The following is a 19,204-nucleotide window of genomic DNA, read 5'->3' as shown; positions in this document are numbered from 1 at the left end:
TACAGCACCGAGTGTTTATATTATAAATACAGAGATACAGCACCGAGTGTTTATATTATAAATACAGGGATACAGCACCGAGTGTTTATATTATAAATACAGAGATACAGCACCGAGTGTTTATATTATAAATACAGAGATACAGCACCGAGTGTTTATATTATAAATACAGGGATACAGCACCGAGTGTTTATATTATAAATACAGAGATACAGCACCGAGTGTTTATATTATAAATACAGAGATACAGCACCGAGTGTTTATATTATAAATACAGAGATACAGCACCGAGTGTTTATATTATAAATACAGAGATACAGCACCGAGTGTTTATATTATAAATACAGAGATACAGCACCGAGTGTTTATATTATAAATACAGGGATACAGCACCGAGTGTTTATATTATAAATACAGAGATACAGCACCGAGTGTTTATATTATAAATACAGGGATACAGCACCGAGTGTTTATATTATAAATACAGAGATACAGCACCGAGTGTTTATATTATAAATACAGAGATACAGCACCGAGTGTTTATATTATAAATACAGAGATACAGCACCGAGTGTTTATATTATAAATACAGGGATACAGCACCGAGTGTTTATATTATAAATACAGAGATACAGCACCGAGTGTTTATATTATAAATACAGAGATACAGCACCGAGTGTTTATATTATAAATACAGAGATACAGCACCGAGTGTTTATATTATAAATACAGAGATACAGCACCGAGTGTTTATATTATAAATACAGAGATACAGCACCGAGTGTTTATATTATAAATACAGGGATACAGCACCGAGTGTTTATATTATAAATACAGAGATACAGCACCGAGTGTTTATATTATAAATACAGGGATACAGCACCGAGTGTTTATATTATAAATACAGAGATACAGCACCGAGTGTTTATATTATAAATACAGGGATACAGCACCGAGTGTTTATATTATAAATACAGGGATACAGCACCGAGTGTTTATATTATAAATACAGAGATACAGCACCGAGTGTTTATATTATAAATACAGGGATACAGCACCGAGTGTTTATATTATAAATACAGAGGTACAGCACCGAGTGTTTATATTATAAATACAGAGATACAGCACCGAGTGTTTATATTATAAATACAGAGATACAGCACCGAGTGTTTATATTATAAATACAGAGATACAGCACCGAGTGTTTATATTATAAATACAGAGATACAGCACCGAGCGTTTATATTATAAATACAGAGATACAGCACCGAGCGTTTATATTATAAATACAGAGATACAGCACCGAGTGTTTATATTATAAATACAGAGATACAGCACCGAGTGTTTATATTATAAATACAGAGATACAGCACCGAGTGTTTATATTATAAATACAGAGATACAGCACCGAGTGTTTATATTATAAATACAGGGATACAGCACCGAGTGTTTATATTATAAATACAGAGATACAGCACCGAGTGTTTATATTATAAATACAGGGATACAGCACCGAGTGTTTATGTTATAAATACAGAGATACAGCGATGTGTATTATAATGTAGTTCCAGTACCATATGTCGATCTGTGGTCTTACCTGCTTTTGTATATCAACCGCACAATCCTGTTGCTTTCATATTTCCCAGGGTGCAGTTCTTTCAGGGCTTGCTCCCACTTGGAAATTACATCACATATCTTCAAGAAATAATGATAAACATGAGTACCACTGATAATCGCCCTGGATCAGCACAGTGCGATAGTGTCATTACACTATCTCACTGTCTCTATTCAACAGTGAAGTGCATGCATACTCCCGTGACGAGATAGCAGTATATTTATTGACATTAACACGGAGTACTGATCTGACTTTCTGCCAGTTTACCCAAATCGACAGATCAGATCAGAGTGTTACGGCGAGGGGGGTGGGGCGCATCGGCGTTACGGCGAGGGGCGCATCGGCGTTACGGCGAGGGGGGTGGGGCGCATCGGCGTTACGGCGAGGGGGGTGGGGCGCATCGGCGTTACGGAGAGGGGGGTGGGGCGCATCGGCGTTACGGAGAGGGGGGTGGGGCGCATCGGCGTTACGGAGAGGGGGGTGGGGCGCATCGGCGTTACGGAGAGGGGGGTGGGGCGCATCGGCGTTACGGAGAGGGGGGTGGGGCGCATCGGCGTTACGGAGAGGGGGGTGGGGCGCATCGGCGTTACGGAGAGGGGGGTGGGGCGCATCGGCGTTACGGCGAGGGGGGTGGGGCGCATCGGCGTTACGGAGAGGGGGTGGGGCGCATCGGCGTTACGGAGAGGGGGTGGGGCACATCGGCGTTACGGCGAGGGGGGGTGGGGCACATCGGCGTTACGGCGAGGGGGGGTGGGGCACATCGGCGTTACGGAGAGGGGGTGGGGCACATCGGCGTTACGGCGAGGGGGGTGGGGCTCATCGGCGTTACGGAGAGGGGGGTGGGGCACATTGGCGTTACGGCGAGGGGGGTGGGGCACATCGGCGTTACGGAGAGGGGGGTGGGGCACATTGGCGTTACGGCGAGGGGGGTGGGGCACATTGGCGTTACGGCGAGGGGGGTGGGGCACATTGGCGTTACGGCGAGGGGTGTTTGTAGATGAACCCGCGGGTGGATGAAGCTGCCTCACCTTCACGTTGCCCTGCAGACAGTGTTCCAAATCCTTGCCAGAAGGATCATCTGTGAAGAGTGCAAATCCCGAATGCGATGGCTTTCTCATCCCTATTTCCTGGTTGAGTGTGTGCAAGAACTCCTCGACCGTGGTGGTACCATCGAACCCCACCACCTGAACAAAATATGAAGATGAAGTAAGAGGGGAGGAGGCCGTGTGGAACATCAAGGCCGAATGGCCTGTTTCTGTGCTGTATGGAATATACCAGATACCAGTCAATGGCTGGGTCACAATGACCATCCCAAAATCTGGATACAACAAAGCGAGTGCCTCTCAGACCTCCGAACCATGAATAGAAAACATGAATGAGTAACTCAAAGACCATCTAATCCCTAAAACTGAATAGAACACCCCAATGAATTACTCCCGTCCAAGCATCTAACCCTCAAGAGAACACCCAATACCAGTAACTTCAAACACAGACAATCGAACACGGGAAGCTAACACACAGTGAAGTGCCCATGATTTACTGTAGTAAGTGGCTGTTGGGTTGAAAGCAGAATGGTGTCCAGCTGTTTCTCTTTAATGCACAGCTGGTGCTTCAGCCATTTTATTTAAATGTTTTAAGCTGACCGTTTCTGTGTGTAAGGGCCTTGTCGAGTTCATTAACAACACTGCACCCATCACTAACCTGGTAAGTACCGTTCATGAAGTGGACTGGGATACTGAACGGCAGCGAGTGGTGGTAAGGGTTTCTCAGGAGAATCGACATTATCTCCATCCGGGATGGCTTGGCTTCGCGATCCCCATTCCGCATCGTGCGCTCCACTGACCTCTGACAGTAGATGGAGTATTTGCCTATCTCGGTCCTGGAACGGGAGGGAAGAGAGTGGTGCCAGCAGATTACTACATGTGATTTTGTGTGATTGTCTCAGGTGCCTTTTCTACTAATAATTGCAGTCAGCCTACACTACGTGTCACCAAAAAGCTACTGTTGATGGTCACTTAACAGTACGGAGAGTGCTCTGTGGAGGGGCACATCAGAACAAAACTAAGACACTGGCTGGACCCCCACACTTTCGCCTCTTGAACCTAGGTTCAGATCCATCCGAGACCGATGGGTTGAAAGTCTCGTCTCTTTGTCACCACTAAGGATCTTACCTCAACTGAGTTTTTGGAGGTTCAAATTAATCCCTAGTGGTGTGGGCCCAAAGAACAAATCGAGGCTCAATTCATCACCAGATTGGCAGCCTTGCTCCATCAAGCCACAGGGTTGGCCGGTGTGGGAAATGGAACTGCTACCTGATTGGACCAGAGACTGGTTCAGATAAAGGCATATTATTGGCTCACTCCAGACTGAGCTTTATATCTAAACCCACCTATATCTGACCTGAGCATGCTTGACAGGACAGACTTTTAAAAAATAATTCATTCTCTGGGCATGGGTGTCGCTGGCATTTATTGTCCATCCCCAGTTGCGCTGAGAAGGTGGTGGTGGGCCTTCTTCTTGAACCACTGTGTGGAATCTTTGTAGTGGTTTGATACAACAGAGAGGTTTGCTAGGCCATTTGAGAGGGAAGTTAAGAGTCAACCATGTTGTTGTGGGACTGGAGTCACATAATAGGTCAGACTATTAGTCCAGGTCTCTGGATTACTAGTCCAGTAATATAACCACTATACTACCGTACCCTATAAAAAATAAATAAAAGAAAGACAGACAGACAGACGTGCATTTATATAGCGCCTTTCACAACTTCCGGACATCCCAAAGCACTTTGCAGCCAATGAAGTACTTTTGAAGTGTAGTCACAATTGTAATGTAGGAAACGTGGCAGCCAACTTGCACACAGCAAGATCCCACAAACAGCAATGTGATAATGACCAGATAATCTGTTTTAGTGATATTGGTTGAGGGATAAATATTGGCCAGGACACCGGGGAGAACTCCTCTTCTTCGAAATATTGCCATGGGATCTTTTACATCTACCCGAGAGGGCAGATGGGGCCTTAGTTTAAGTTCTCATCCAAAAGATGGCATCTCCAACAGTGCAGCACTCCCTCAGTACTGCACTGGAAGTGTCAGCCTAGATTTTGTGCTCAAGTCTCTGGAGTGGGACCTGAACCCACGACCTTCTGACTCAGAGGCGAGAGTGGTACCATCTGAGCCACGGCTGCCAAAACTATCTAATATGGGCTAGGGCTTCTTGATGGGGAAGTGCAAATGGAGCTTTAACCATGCTACACATGACCTGGGAATGCTTGACTGAGTGTGAAACATGGAAGAGAATTCCATTACCAAGCATGGAAAATCAGTAACCTTGGGAAAAGACAGGAAGAGCCTTTGGAGCCAGCACTTCCCCCTCTGGGAGGCAGGAATAGTCATAGCAACAGTCAACCCCACTCCCCCAATCGGGCTTAGCGGTTGGTGATGCAGCCACATTGGAAAAGGCCTTAGATTTCCCTTCCTATAAGGTGTCTCACTGGGGTCACTGAGGGACAAAACTATGAGAGAGCAAAAGACAGAGCACAATGCCGCCTTATGATGTCAGAAAGAAATGGTTATCACAAAGCAGATGTTGGTCAACTCCACTGAAGCAGGAATTGGTTACTCAGTTGCATATTAGCACACACATCATATCATGGAGCTTTGCCTCACCGTATAGTGCAACAAGACATAGGCCACATACCTGGGGTCCGCATGGCGCTGCAGGTGAAGCTTGAGATACCACAGGAAGTGATGCTGGGGAAGGAAAAGAGCGACGCACAAAGCCAGGAGCTGCCAGCACTGAAGGGGGAGCAAGAAGCCATAATTAAGAGATTTCATTAAACTCTTTGTAAAATATACGATCAATACTGAAGCTCAAATAGATTGTTTCAGCTGAAGGTCATATATAAAAAAAACTACTGAATAAATAAAACAAGTGACCCATGAATGATGGGTGTGAAGGAGAAAAATGAATGTCACGGGAAGGAAGGGCAAGCTTTCTTTGCATTGCCCCAACATAATGGCTTAAACCCAACATCAGGAGAGAGAATCGCCTACTGCACCCAATAAGTCCAATATTTATTCTCTAAAACTCCCATGTCAGCTATGGATAAAAACATATTTCTGATACAAATGTATAAGTTCTGCTTGGGCCTTAGGATCGCCTCAAATGATGGTTACCTGTATGAGGGAGAAGTTGTGTGGCTGCCTGTGGCTGGTCTGTTTAATGAACTGACAGTAGATCTCATTCTGTAGCTCTGTGTGTGTCAAGCAAACCTGCAGTGCATTCTGGGCCAGTGACACATGGTAATCAATCGAAGGAGCTTCAACCAGGACGTTGATGAACAGTTGGCATGACTGTGGGAACAGAATATGGTGAAGTGCAGCATATTACTCAGTATCCAGCCATGAGCACATCTCCTGCGCCAACCAGGGACAACCAAACCAGACAAGGATAACCACACCAATCCAAACAGGAACAACCAAACCAGACAAGGATAACCACACCAAACCAAACAGGAACAACCAAACCAGACAAGGATAACCACACCAAACCAAACAGGAACAACCAAACCAGACAAGGATAACCACACCAAACCAAACAGGGACAACCAAACCAGACAAGGATAACCACACCAAACCAAACAGGGACAACCAAACCAGACAAGGATAACCACACCAAACCAAACAGGGACAACCAAACCAGACAAGGATAACCACACCAATCCAAACAGGATCAAACCAAACCAAACAGGAACAATCAAACCAGGCAAGGATAACCACACCAAACCAAACAGGATCAAACCAAACCAAACAGGAACAACCAAACCAGACAAGGATAACCACACCAAACCAAACAGGATCAAACCAAACCAAACAGGAACAACCAAACCAGACAAGGATAACCACACCAATCCAAACAGGATCAAACCAAACCAAACAGGAACAACCAAACCAGACAAGGATAACCACACCAATCCAAACAGGAACAACCAAACCAGACAAGGATAACCACACCAATCCAAACAGGGACAACCAAACCAGACAAGGATAACCACACCAATCCAAACAGGGACAACCAAACCAGACAAGGATAACCACACCAAACCAAACAGGAACAACCAAACCAGACAAGGATAACCACACCAAACCAAACAGGATCAAACCAAACCAAACAGGAACAATCAAACCAGGCAAGGATAACCACACAAGGCAAGGATAACCAAACCAGGACAATCCAACCAAACAGGGACAACCACACCAAACCAAACAGGGACAATCCAACCAAACTAAACCAAACAGGGACAAACTAGGCGGAAAGAACAACCAAACTAAACCAGGATAACCAAACCAGGCAGGGACAATCAAATTAAAACAAATAGGATGACCAAACAAAACAGGAAGAACCAAATCAAACATGGACAATTAAGCCAGATAAACTCATTAAGAGCAATGCTCCAGTTTTGCTTTCTTACATTCAGTGAACAGAATCAGTTTCCCTTTTTTCATTTTAAATTTAAGGGCCTTTCATTGTTCAATGTTTTTTAGGATTAGCTTTGTGAACAGCATCATAGGACGTCAACTGACACAACTGGAATAGGACAAGGATTTGGAAGTGACTGTTGAGCTTACACTGAAAGTTTCAGTTAGTTTGAAGCTGTTACTGATATGCCTAATCAAGTACTGGGGCACTTCTGAAACCATGCCATTCCTTTATCTCTGTATACAACTCATCATTGGTTAAGGCCGCAGTTAAAAGCATTGTGTGGGCGTCTTAACTTCAAAAGTACATTTAACATGTTGGAAAAAGGTGGGAGAACAAGGGTTATTCTGGAACTTAAGGCTGTCCTAAGTTATCAATGCAGACTTATGGAACTAAACATAGGGACGAGGAGCCTCTACATTTGACCAAGTTGGACCAGGGTGACAGAGTGAGGAACAGTTCTCTGTAGATGGCCATTCAAAAACAGATTGGTCATCTCTGGTAAAAAAAAACAGCCTTCAGTCACGGCCATTTAGGTTGAACCTGCAGTGTATTTATAGGATCACAGCAATTACAGCACAGGAGGCGGCCATTTGGCCCATCATCCCTGTGCCAGTGCTAGCTCTTCAACTATAGCTATCTATTCTAATCTCATTTCCCAATCCTACCTCCGTATCCTTTTGTATTCTTCCTTTTTACATACTTATCCACTTGCCTTTGAAATGATGTTACAGCCTCTGCCTCAACAGCCACTTGTGGTAAACCATTCCATGTTTGACATCCTCTGTCTATAGAACAGTCATGGCTTTTCTCTATTGTTTCAAATTCCAGTGTGCAAGCAAAAAAAAACATCCAACCTCCAAAATAGCTAAAGCTTTTAAACTGACCCCCACCCCAGTTATGGCAACAATTTGCATTTATATAGCGCCTTTAATGTAGAAAAACATCCCAAGGTTCTTTGCAAAGGCGTAATCAGACAAAATCAGGAGATATTAGGAGGGGTGACCAAAAGCTTGGTCAAAAAGGTGCATTTACATAAAATGTGCAGCACAGAATCAGGCCATTCAGCCCAACTGGTCCATGCCAGTGTTGATGCTCCACACGAGCCTCCTCATCTCACCCTATCTGCATAACTTTCTATTCCTTTTTCCTTCATGTGTTTATCTAGCTTTCCCTTAAGTGTATCCATGCTATTCACCTCAACTTCTCCATGTGGTAGCGAGTTCCACATTCTAACCATAGGTTTCTCCTGAATTCATTATTGGATTTATTAGTGACTATCTTATGTTTATGGCCCCCACTTATGGTCTCCCCCACAAGTGGAAACATCTCCTTCACCTCTAACCTATCAAACCCTATCAAAAAGGAGGGTCTTAAAGGGAGAGAGCGAGGTGGAGAGACGGAAGGAATTACGGAGGAAATTCCAGAACTCAAGGCCTAGGCAGCTGAAGGCAAATGGTGAGGTGAATGCACAAGAGACTAGACTCAGAGGAATTGAGGAAGTTCTAGAGATGGGGAGGGGCGAGACCATGAAGGGATTTAAACACGAGATGAGGATTTTAAATTGGAGGCATTGGGGGACTAGAAACCAATGTAGGTTAGTAAGGATGGGGGCATTAGAGACACCACAGCAGATGGTAACTCTACATAGAAACATCTGGACTACACAAGTAGCATCTGTTTAAAAAAAACATTTTAAGCGAGCAAGCAAGCTTTTACAAAAAAAACATGACCTCTGATCACATCGACACTGGTTCCACACCAATCAAAGGTGCATCAGTTTTTACCTTGAACAGTTTGAGTGCTTCGGTCTGCAGTGCTTCGGAGGGGAGAGTGGTGAGAGCGTTCAGGATGCCATCTTTACTGCAGCACAGTATAGGGTGTTTCCAGATTGGTGAATCTACGGGCAAAGAAGCAAAATGCATGTCACAAAGGACAATTCACCCCACGAGCTCAAATCTGCACCTCCCCACACATGGACCAGAGAATTCAAGAACGGATCCCCACAAACCAAATGCAGAGTCCACTGTAAACTCTGGTATCATTTCGGAATTGCTTTTGTGGCCACTGGTCTTGCTGCTCCAGCTGACGCTGTCCAGTGGGCAGTGTGGTCATTACCCAATATTGGCACTGGGTTTAACTGGCACCAAACGCCTCTACTATCTCTTCCTTAGAGACTACACCTTGATGTGGTGGGAAGGATCATGTGCTCCTATGACCCTGAGAGATATACTGCCGGGATTTTAACACCTGCTACGGCCACCTAAGGCAGACAGTTCAAAAGGTAGGAGCCAGGTATATTCAGTCCACAAAAAGCAGGACAAATCCAATCTGGCCAATTACCGCCCCATCAGTCTATTCTCAATCATCAGCAAACTGATAGAAGGTGTAGTCGACAGTGCTATCAAGCGGCACTTACTCACCAATAACCTGCTCACCGATGCTCAGTTTGGGTTCCGCCAGGATCACTCGGCTCCAGACCTCATTACAGCCTTGGTCCAAACATGGACAAAAGAGCTGAATTCCAGAGGTGAGGTGAGAGTGACTGCCCTTGACATCAAGGCAGCATTTGACCGAGTGTGGCACCAAGGAGCCCTAGTAAAATTGATGTCAATGGGAATCAGGGGGAAAACTCTCCAGTGGCTGGAGTCATACCTAGCACAAAGGAAGATGGTAGTGGTTGTTGGAGGCCAATCATCTCAGCCCCAGGACATTGCTGCAGGAGTTCCTCAGGGCAGTGTCCTAGGCCCAACCATCTTCAGCTGCTTTATCAATGACCTTCCCTCCATAGTAAGGTCAGAAGTGGGGATGTTTGCTGATGATTACACAGTGTTCAGTTCCCTCAGATAATGAAGCAGTCCGTGCCCGCATGCAGCAAGACCCGGACAACATCCAGGCTTGGGCTGATGTCTGGCGCAAATGTTGCTTGCCACTTAAGTGCCAGGCAATGACCATCTCCAACAAGAGAGAGTCTAACCACCTCCCCTTGACATTCAACGGCATTACCATCAACATCCTGGGGGTCACTACTGACCAGAAACTTAACTGGACCAGCCATATAAATATTGTGGCTACAAGAGCAGGCCAGAGGCTGGGTATTCTGCGGCGAGTGACTCACCTCCTGACTCCCCAAAGCCTTTCCACCATCTACAAGGCACAAGTCAGGAGTGTGATGGAATACTCTCCACTTGCCTGGATGAGTGCAGCTCCAACAACACTCAAGAAGCTCGACACCATCCAGGACAAAGCAGCCCGCTTGATTGGCACCCCATCCACCACCCTAAACATTCACTCCCTTCACCACCAGCGCACTGTGGCTGCAGTGTGTACCATCCACAGGATGCACTGCAGCAACTCGCCAAGGCTTCTTTGACAGCACCTCCCAAACCCGCGACCTCTACCACCTAGAAGGACAAGGGCAGCAGGCACATGGGAACAACACCACCTGCATGTTCCCCTCCAAGTCACACACCATCCCGACTTGGAAATATATCGCCGTTCCTTCATCGTCGCTGGGTCAAAATCCTGGAACTCCCTTCCTAACAGCACTGTGGGAGAACCTTCACCACACGGACTGCAGCGGTTCAAGAAGGCGGCTCACCACCACCTTCTCAAGGGCAATTAGGGATGGGCAATAAATGCTGGCTTCACCAGCGATGCCCACATATCTGAACAAAAAAAAAGATTAAAGGTCAGTCCATTGGCTCTCCTGTTAGGGGGGTGTGACTCATAGAGTCATAGAGTCATAGAGTCATACAGCACGGATAGAGGCCCTTCGGCCCATCGTGTCCACGCCAGCCATCAGCCCTGTCTACTCTAATCCCATATTCCAGCATTTGGTCCGTAGCCTTGTATGCTATGGCATTTCAAGTGCTCATCCAAATGCTTCTTGAATGTTGTGAGGGTTCCTGCCTCCACAACCCTTTCAGGCAGTGAGTTCCAGACTCCAACCACCCTCTGGGTGAAAAAGTTCTTTCTCAAATCCCCTCTAAACCTCCCGCCTTTTACCTTGAATCTATGTCCCCTTGTTATAGAACCCTCAACGAAGGGAAAAAGCTCCTTAGTATCCATCCTATCTGTGCCCCTCATAATTTTGTACACCTCAATCATGTCCCCCCTCAGCCTCCTCTGCTCCAAGGAAAACAAACCCAATCTTCCCAGTCTCTCTTCATAGCTGAAGCGCTCCAGCCCTGGTAACATCCTGGTGAATCTCCTCTGCACCCTCTCCAAAGCGATCACATCCTTCCTGTAGTGCGGCGACCAGAACTGCACACAGTACTCCAGCTGTGGCCTAACCAGTGTTTTATACAGCTCCATCATAACCTCCTTGCTCTTATATTCTATGCCTCGGCTAATAAAGGCAAGTATCCCATATGCCTTCTTTACCACCTTATCCACCTGTTCCGCCGCCTTCAGGGATCTGTGAACTTGCACACCAAGATCCCTCTGACCCTCTGTCTTGCCTAGGGTCCTCCCATTCATTGTGTATTCCCTTGCCTTGTTAGTCCCTCCAAAGTGCATCACCTCGCACTTTTCCGGGTTAAATTCCATTTGCCACTGTTCCGCCCATCTGACCAACCCATCTATATCGTCCTGCAGACTGAGGCTATCCTCCTCACTATTTACCACCCTACCAATCTTTGTATCATCAGCGAACTTACTGATCATACCTTTTACATTCATATCCAAGTCATTAATGTAGACCACAAACAGCAAGGGACCCAGCACCGATCCCTGTGGTACCCCACTGGCCACAGGCTTCCAGTCACAAAAACAACCTTCGACCATCACCCTCTGCCTTCTGCCACTAAGCCAGTTTTGTATCCAAAGTGCCAAGGCACCCTGGATTCCATGGGCTCGTACCTTCTTGACCAGTCTCCTGTGGGGGACTTTATCGAAGGCCTTACTGAAATCCATGTATACCACATCCACTGCGTTACCCTCATCCACACGCCTAGTCACCCCCTCAAAAAATTCAATCAAATTAGTCAGACATGATCTTCCCTTGACAAAGCCATGTTGACTATCCCTGATTAATCCTTGCTTCTCCAAGTGGAGACTAATTTTGTCCTTCAGAATTTTTTCCAATAATTTTCCTACCACTGATGTTAGGCTCACTGGCCTGTAGTTCCCCGGTTTTTCCCTACTCCCCTTCTTGAATAATGGTATTACATTAGCGGTTCTCCAGTCCTCTGGCACATCCCCTGTGGCCAGAGAGGTTCTGAATATATGTGTGAGAGCCCCCGCAATCTCCTCCTTTGCCTCACACAGTAGCCTGGGATACATTTCGTCCGGGCCTGGGGATTTATCCATTTTTAGGCCTGCTAAAACCGCCAATACCTCCTCCCGCTCGATGTTAATATGTTCGAGTATATCACAGTCCCCCTGCCGTATTTCTATGTCTACATCGTCCTTCTCCATAGTGAAAACAGATGCAAAAAATTCATTTAGAACCCCTCCTACATCTGCCGGCTCCACACACAGATTGCCATTTTTGTCCCTAATGAGCCCTATTTTTTCCCTAGTCATCCTCTTACCCTTAATATACTTATAAAACATCTTAGGATTTTCCTTTATTTTGCTCGCCAGTGTTATTTCATGGCCCCTCCTTGATCTCCTAATTTCTTTTTTAAGTATCCCCCTGCACTTTTTGTACTCCTCAAGGGCTTCCTCCGTCTTTAGCCTTTTGTATCTGCCAAAAGCCCTCCTTTTTTTCCTAATCCATTCTCGTATATCCCCTGACATCCAAGGTTCCCTGGAGTTCTTGGAACCACCCTTGACCTTTACGGGAACATGTTGCCATTGTATGGTCTCAATCTCCCTTCTGAAAGACTCCCATTGCTCCGATGCGGATTTTCCTACAAGCAGCTGATCCCAGTCCATTTTGGCCAGATCCTGCCTTATCCTATTAAAATCGGCCTTCCCCCAATTTAGAACCTTTATTTCCGGCCCCTCCCTGTCCTTTTCCATGACCACCTTAAATCTCACCGAATTATGGTCACTGTCACCAAAGTGCTCACCAACGAGCACTTCTTCCACTTGGCCGGCCACATTCCCTAGAATTAGGTCCAGTACCGCCCCCTCTCTTGTAGGACTTTCTACATGCTGGCTCAAAAAGCTCTCCTGGATGCACGTTAAGAATTTTGTACCCTCTCAGCCTTTTACACTCTGAGTATCCCAGTTAATATTGGGGAAGTTGAAATCCCCCACGATTATTACCCTATTATTTGCACAATTTTCTGAGATTTGCCTACATATCTGTTCCTCGATCTCCCCCTGACTGTTTGGGGGCCTATAGTACACTCCCATCAAAGTGCTTGCCCCCTTTTTGTTTTTAAGCTCCACCCATATGGCCTCATTAGAGGAACCTGATAATATATCATCCCTCCTTATGGCAGTAATTGATTCTTTAATTAATATTGCGACCCCCCCCCTCCTCTTATACCTCCCCCTCTGTCTTGCCTGAAGATTCTGTACCCCGGAATATTGAGCTGCCAGTCTTGCCCCTCCCTCAACCATGTCTCTGTGACAGCAACAATATCATACTCCCATGTGTTTAGCAACACCTTCAGTTCATCCACCTTATTCGCAAGACTCCTTGCATCCAGCCTTGCCCTTACATATTTGCCCTGTCTTGCAAGCTGACTTGTTTTTTTTCTCTATATTTGGCTGCACATCACCCCCTATTGTAGCTCCACTCTGTATCCCATCCCCCTGCCAAGTCTAGTCCGTCGGTCCTCCCAGTAATAAGGTGTGAGTCAGGCTAGTCCATCAGCCCTCCCGGTAGTGGGGTGTGAGTCAGGCTAGTCCATTGGTTCTCCTGATAGGGGTGTGAGAGTCAGACTAAAGGCCAGTCAACGTAAAAATACTTTTCGATACGGAAACAACCCAAAGATGAGTCTGTTACATACCAGCTAATATAAACATCAACCATGAAGATCATGATCTGCTGGACATGGAGGCAAGCTGATACTCTGATCGGAGAGAAATAACTTGTTCTGGACACGCAGCAGTGGAAGAAAGGAGACTTGAACCAACTAACCTCTACTATCCTGTTTTAATCGCAAGTTCTGACAACAGCCACTGTACCCAAGACTCCCAAAATCAACTGATTGTGCAGAGAACCCCAATACCAACCTAATTCCACCCCTTTAACGAACCATAGGGTGAGAGGGGTGCTTGGTATCCATACGGGCACTAAATGTTTACCACCTGCAATTAGGGGGGAGATTACTGCCCTGTACTTGCTCTTCACGAAGTCATGATGAACCTTTATAAAACACTGGTTTAGCCACAACTGGAGTACTGTGTCCAGTTCTGGGCACCGCACTTCAGGAAAGATGTGAAGGCCTTAGAGAGGGTGCAGAAGAGATTCACTACAGTGGTTCCAGGGATGAGGGATTTTAATTACGTGGATAGACTGGAGAAGCTGGGATTGTTCTCCTTGGAACAGAGACGGTTGCGAGGAGATTTGATAGAGGTATTCAAAATCACGAAGGGTCTAGACAGAGTAGATACAGAGAATCTGTTTACCATTGGTGGAAGGGTCAAGAACCAGAGGACATAGATTTAAGGTGATTGGCAAAAGAACCAAAGGTGACATGAGGAAAAACCTTTTTACACAGCGAGTGGTTAGGATCTGGAATGCACTGCCCGAGGGGGTGGTGGAGGTAGATTCAATCATGGCCTTCAAAAGGGAACTGGATAAGAACTTGATATGGGGCAGGAGAGTGGGACTCGCTGGATTGCTCCTGCGTAGAGCTGGCACGGACTCGATGGGCCGAATGGTCTCTTTCTGTGCTGTAACCTTTCTATGATTCCCCCAATAGCTTTGGCACCAAGCAAGAGGGACATGCTTCAACCAGCCTGATTATGGTAACTCACAGAGCCTGGGGCAACATTGTCAAAACCCACCAGTCACCGACACAGCTGGGAAGCACAGCTGTACACTCCCAACAACATCATCAATGTTGATAGGCAAGGGTATTAAGGCGGGCAAAAATCAGCCATGATCTAATTGAATGGCGGAACAGGCTCGTGGGGCTGAATGGCCTCCTCCTGTTCTAATATTTCTAATCCTTGAAATCAGTGTCCAGGGTCGACTCCAACCCAAGCTGGTGTGTGAGGCTCATTCATGGTCACTCCATACCCTTCACATTAACCACACATACGGTACACAGTGGAGATAATGGAATAACATTGGGCTGTTACCAAAAATAAAATAATGATAATATTCTTTTAATCTACAGCCCACTAGAAGATCCTGGGCCCTTTGGTTACTGCAGTTCCCAGATCTTCCTGTGCTGCACTCACTTGACTCTCCATTGACGTCCAGCAGTTTCCCAATGAGCTGCTCGTAATCTGTGCCCACTTTGGAACGGCTGCTCCCAGCTGCCACTGTCAAGTGGTAGAGCCAGGTGTCCTGTGGGACAAGAGGATTGAGGAAAAGCAACACATGAGTGATACAAAACCCCATGATTCATACTCCAGTGTGAGTCCGAGAGTGTGTGCGAGGGATTGAGTGACAGAGATTGAGATTAGCAGCAGAGTACGATAGTGTAGTGGTTATGTTACTGCACTAATGACCTGGGCTAATAATCCAGTGAACGTGAGTTCAAACCCCACCATGGCAGTTTGAGAATTTGAATTCAGTTTGAAAACTCTGAAATAAAAAGCTGGTATCAGTAAAAGTGACCGAAACTGTCGAATTGTTGTAAAAACCCAACTAATGCCCTTTAGGGAAGTAAACCTGCTGTCCTTGCCCGGTCTGGCCTGTATATGACTCCAGTCATGTACCAATGTGGCTGACTCCTAACTGCAGTGGTTCAAGTAGAAGGCCCATCACCACTTTCTCAGGGCAACTAGGGATGGGCAGTAAATGCCAGCCTTGCAAGTGACGCCCACATCCCGAGAATTAAAAATTGAGATGCAGAGTGAGACATAGCAGGTGAGTACAAGACAGTGAGAGAGTGAATAGGAGATAGAGATGCAGAGAGAGATCAAAGGCTGCAACCGATCACCAGACACTTATATCTGTATGCTCAATGTGCCCTTTGAACCCACTGAAATTGGGTGATTGGTTCTCAAATTAGAAAACTGGAATCCAATCACAATGCCACTTTTAAACCATATTACTGCTTCACCCAGACGTAAGGTTTGGTGGAACACTACTAACATGTTACTGTTTACTACCTGGAGCTATATCCTTCATTTTGGCTTAGATTTCACTCGTGTGTTCTAGTTGGGATTAGCCTATAGAGTCGGGTTGCCAATTCTGTTTGGACATATTCCTGGAGGTTTCATCACATGACCTCCTGCCTCCAATTGTCCCGCCCTCATACTCCTGCCATTGGTTGCCCAACATGCCCATCTCCATGGCGCTCCGCCTTCCCATGGCCAATTAGAAAGCAAATAGATTCTTCATTACCTGACTGGCTGATTTTTGACTGTCAGTCAAACAGCCTTTTTCCCCATGTCCAACATTTTTATAACTAATAAACAAAGTGTTTAAAGAAAATTGCCCCAATTATTTTTCTCCCGGGTTTTGCTCGCAGCAAGTGTCCTGGAGATTAGTCTTTAATTCCTGGAGACTCCAGGGCAACCCTAGAGGGTTGGCAACCCAACTATAGAGTGGCAGCTCGATTATCCACCAGACTGCATTGTCCACAGTGAGGGGCTCTCCAATGAGGCAGGTAGCTGGAGCTTCTTACTAATCAAAACACGAAGACTTTTTTTTTGGCAAATGTTCTCTCCATTTTCCTCGCCCTCTCCTGAACACATTTGGGGTCGATTTTAACTTTTTTCTCCCCATTCCCCACACATCTCTCACCTTTTCCTGTTTAGTTCCAATCAGCAGGTAAGTCGGACTTTGATCCTTTGGATGGATGACCAAAGTGAAGTGCGAAGAGAGGAACCCTCGGCCTCCCGCCTCGTAATCCTCGTCGGAGTCGCAGGAACGGTCCACCTCTTCAACTTTAGCCTCTCGGACCTTCAGATGGCCCAGGGGGAACTAAACGATCAAACGAGCAAAGCATTTCAAACAAGGTCAAACTCCTTTCCTCATGTCCCTCGTACAGGAACGATTAATGACGGCACAAAGCTTACAGAGAAATGCAATCAACTGTGTGCTGATTGTGAGTAAGCTTGGTGTCATCCAGTGATTACTTCGTGATTGACCTTGTCTTTGCTCCTACCCTTCATAACTTTGCTCTATGTACCTTGGCCCATCACCAAGACTGTTCATTTAATGCTGTGATAGAAATCTACTTACTTCTCTTTTGAGGTGCAGTGGTGGCATACAAGGGACATTACTGGTATATTCAGCATCCCAGAATTTGAGACAGGCCTATTTGCAATCAACTTTGCGAAGATCAAATCCTGCTCATCAGAGATTGATCCCATATTTGCAGTCCAACTCTGCTGAATAAACAGGGACTCTGTACAGTTACACAGTGAGTGATCCTTACCCTGCTGAATAAACAGGGACTCTGTACAGTTACAGTGAGTGACCCATACCCTGAATAAACAGGGACTCTGTACAGTTACACAGTGAGTGACCCTTACCCTGAATAAACAGGGACTGTGTACAGTTACACAGTGAGTGACCCTTACCCTGAATAAACAGGGACTGTGTACAGTTACAGTGAGTGACCCATACCCTGAATAAACAGGGACTCTGTACAGTTACACAGTGAGTGACCCTTACCCTGAATAAACAGGGACTGTGTACAGTTACACAGTGAGTGACCCTTACCCTGAATAAACAGGGACTGTGTACAGTTACACAGTGAGTGACCCTTACCCTGAATAAACAGGGACTGTGTACAGTTACACAGTGAGTGACCCTTACCCTGAATAAACAGGGACTGTGTACAGTTACACAGTGAGTGACCCTTACCCTGAATAAACAGGGACTGTGTACAGTTACACAGTGAGTGACCCTTACCCTGAATAAACAGGGACTCTGTACAGTTACAGTGAGTGACCCTTACCCTGAATAAACAGGGACTCTGTACAGTTACAGTGAGTGACCCTTACCCTGAATAAACAGGGACTGTGTACAGTTACACAGTGAGTGACCCTTACCCTGAATAAACAGGGACTCTGTACAGTTACAGTGAGTGACTCTTACCCTGAATAAATAGGCACTCTGTACAGTTACAGTGAGTGACCCTTACCCTGAATAAACAGGGACTCTGTACAGTTACAGTGAGTGACCCTTACCCTGAATAAACAGGGACTGTGTACAGTTACACAGTGAGTGACCCTTACCCTGAATAAACAGGGACTGTGTACAGTTACACAGTGAGTGATCCTTACCCTGCTGAATAAACAGGGACTGTGTACAGTTACACAGTGAGTGACCCTTACCCTGCTGAATAAACAGGGACTGTGTACAGTTACACAGCGAATTAAATGACTCTGAGGTTATTGCCTCCACTACTTTATCTGGGAGTCCATTCCATGCGATGATCAATTCCTGGTATCAATCTTAAATGTACCTTTACTAGTTTGAGCCTGTGTCCTATTTAAAGTTGTATTCCAGATTTATCTTTTCCATTCCCTTTTACTATCTTATATACTTCTCATATATCACCTCTCAGTTGCCTACTTTCAAGCTTTGTTGGTTGCTACTCTTCACTGGTTGGACATGTTGAGTCTACGGCTACAAAGAGCCACCTTTGAGATATGAGGGAAAACTGGCTGGTGGAGATGGCGCACTCCCTCACCACCTAAGCTTGCTCCCTTGAAGGTTGACCCATTGACGTATGTAGAAAAATCCATGAACTAACCTATTATGTCCTCTTGATCAGGGCCTGCATGGATAGAGGAGTGAAGGGTCACAGAGGAAGCATCAGCTCCACCAGCCCCTTTATCAACCATTTGCATGACTAAAGATTACAACAGCAGGCAGTAGTTGGTGACCCGGACCTTACGTTCACTAGATCCCAATTTTCCTCCCCGAATCAAACATTCTAGTATCTTATATCCAGAGAGAATGTTCCAGAGAGTCTGAAATAAAAGCAGCTATTACATTAACACACCAACTTAAGTGTTTTTTTTGGACATAACAAGCAACAAAACCAAACCGTCATTTGATGACAACACAA

At 45.8% G+C, this 19,204-nt stretch overlaps 1 protein-coding gene across 1 annotated transcript in view; it reads right to left on the bottom strand.

Annotated features, from left to right (window-relative positions):
* The window catches only part of LOC137326277 (pleckstrin homology domain-containing family H member 1-like), an 85,601-nt gene that overhangs the window by 35,389 nt on the left and 31,008 nt on the right, over nucleotides 1-19,204 (bottom strand). Inside the window, 8 exon segments of the mRNA XM_067991205.1 lie at nucleotides 1,598-1,695; nucleotides 2,644-2,799; nucleotides 3,317-3,494; nucleotides 5,313-5,410; nucleotides 5,792-5,968; nucleotides 8,882-8,994; nucleotides 15,408-15,516; nucleotides 16,924-17,103. Coding sequence (XP_067847306.1) covers nucleotides 1,598-1,695; nucleotides 2,644-2,799; nucleotides 3,317-3,494; nucleotides 5,313-5,410; nucleotides 5,792-5,968; nucleotides 8,882-8,994; nucleotides 15,408-15,516; nucleotides 16,924-17,103 — 1,109 coding nt within the window.

Source organism: Heptranchias perlo, chromosome 10 (genome assembly GCF_035084215.1).
Source record: "Heptranchias perlo isolate sHepPer1 chromosome 10, sHepPer1.hap1, whole genome shotgun sequence".
NCBI lineage: Eukaryota > Metazoa > Chordata > Chondrichthyes > Hexanchiformes > Hexanchidae > Heptranchias > Heptranchias perlo.
This window is presented reverse-complemented; position numbering and strand designations above follow the sequence as displayed.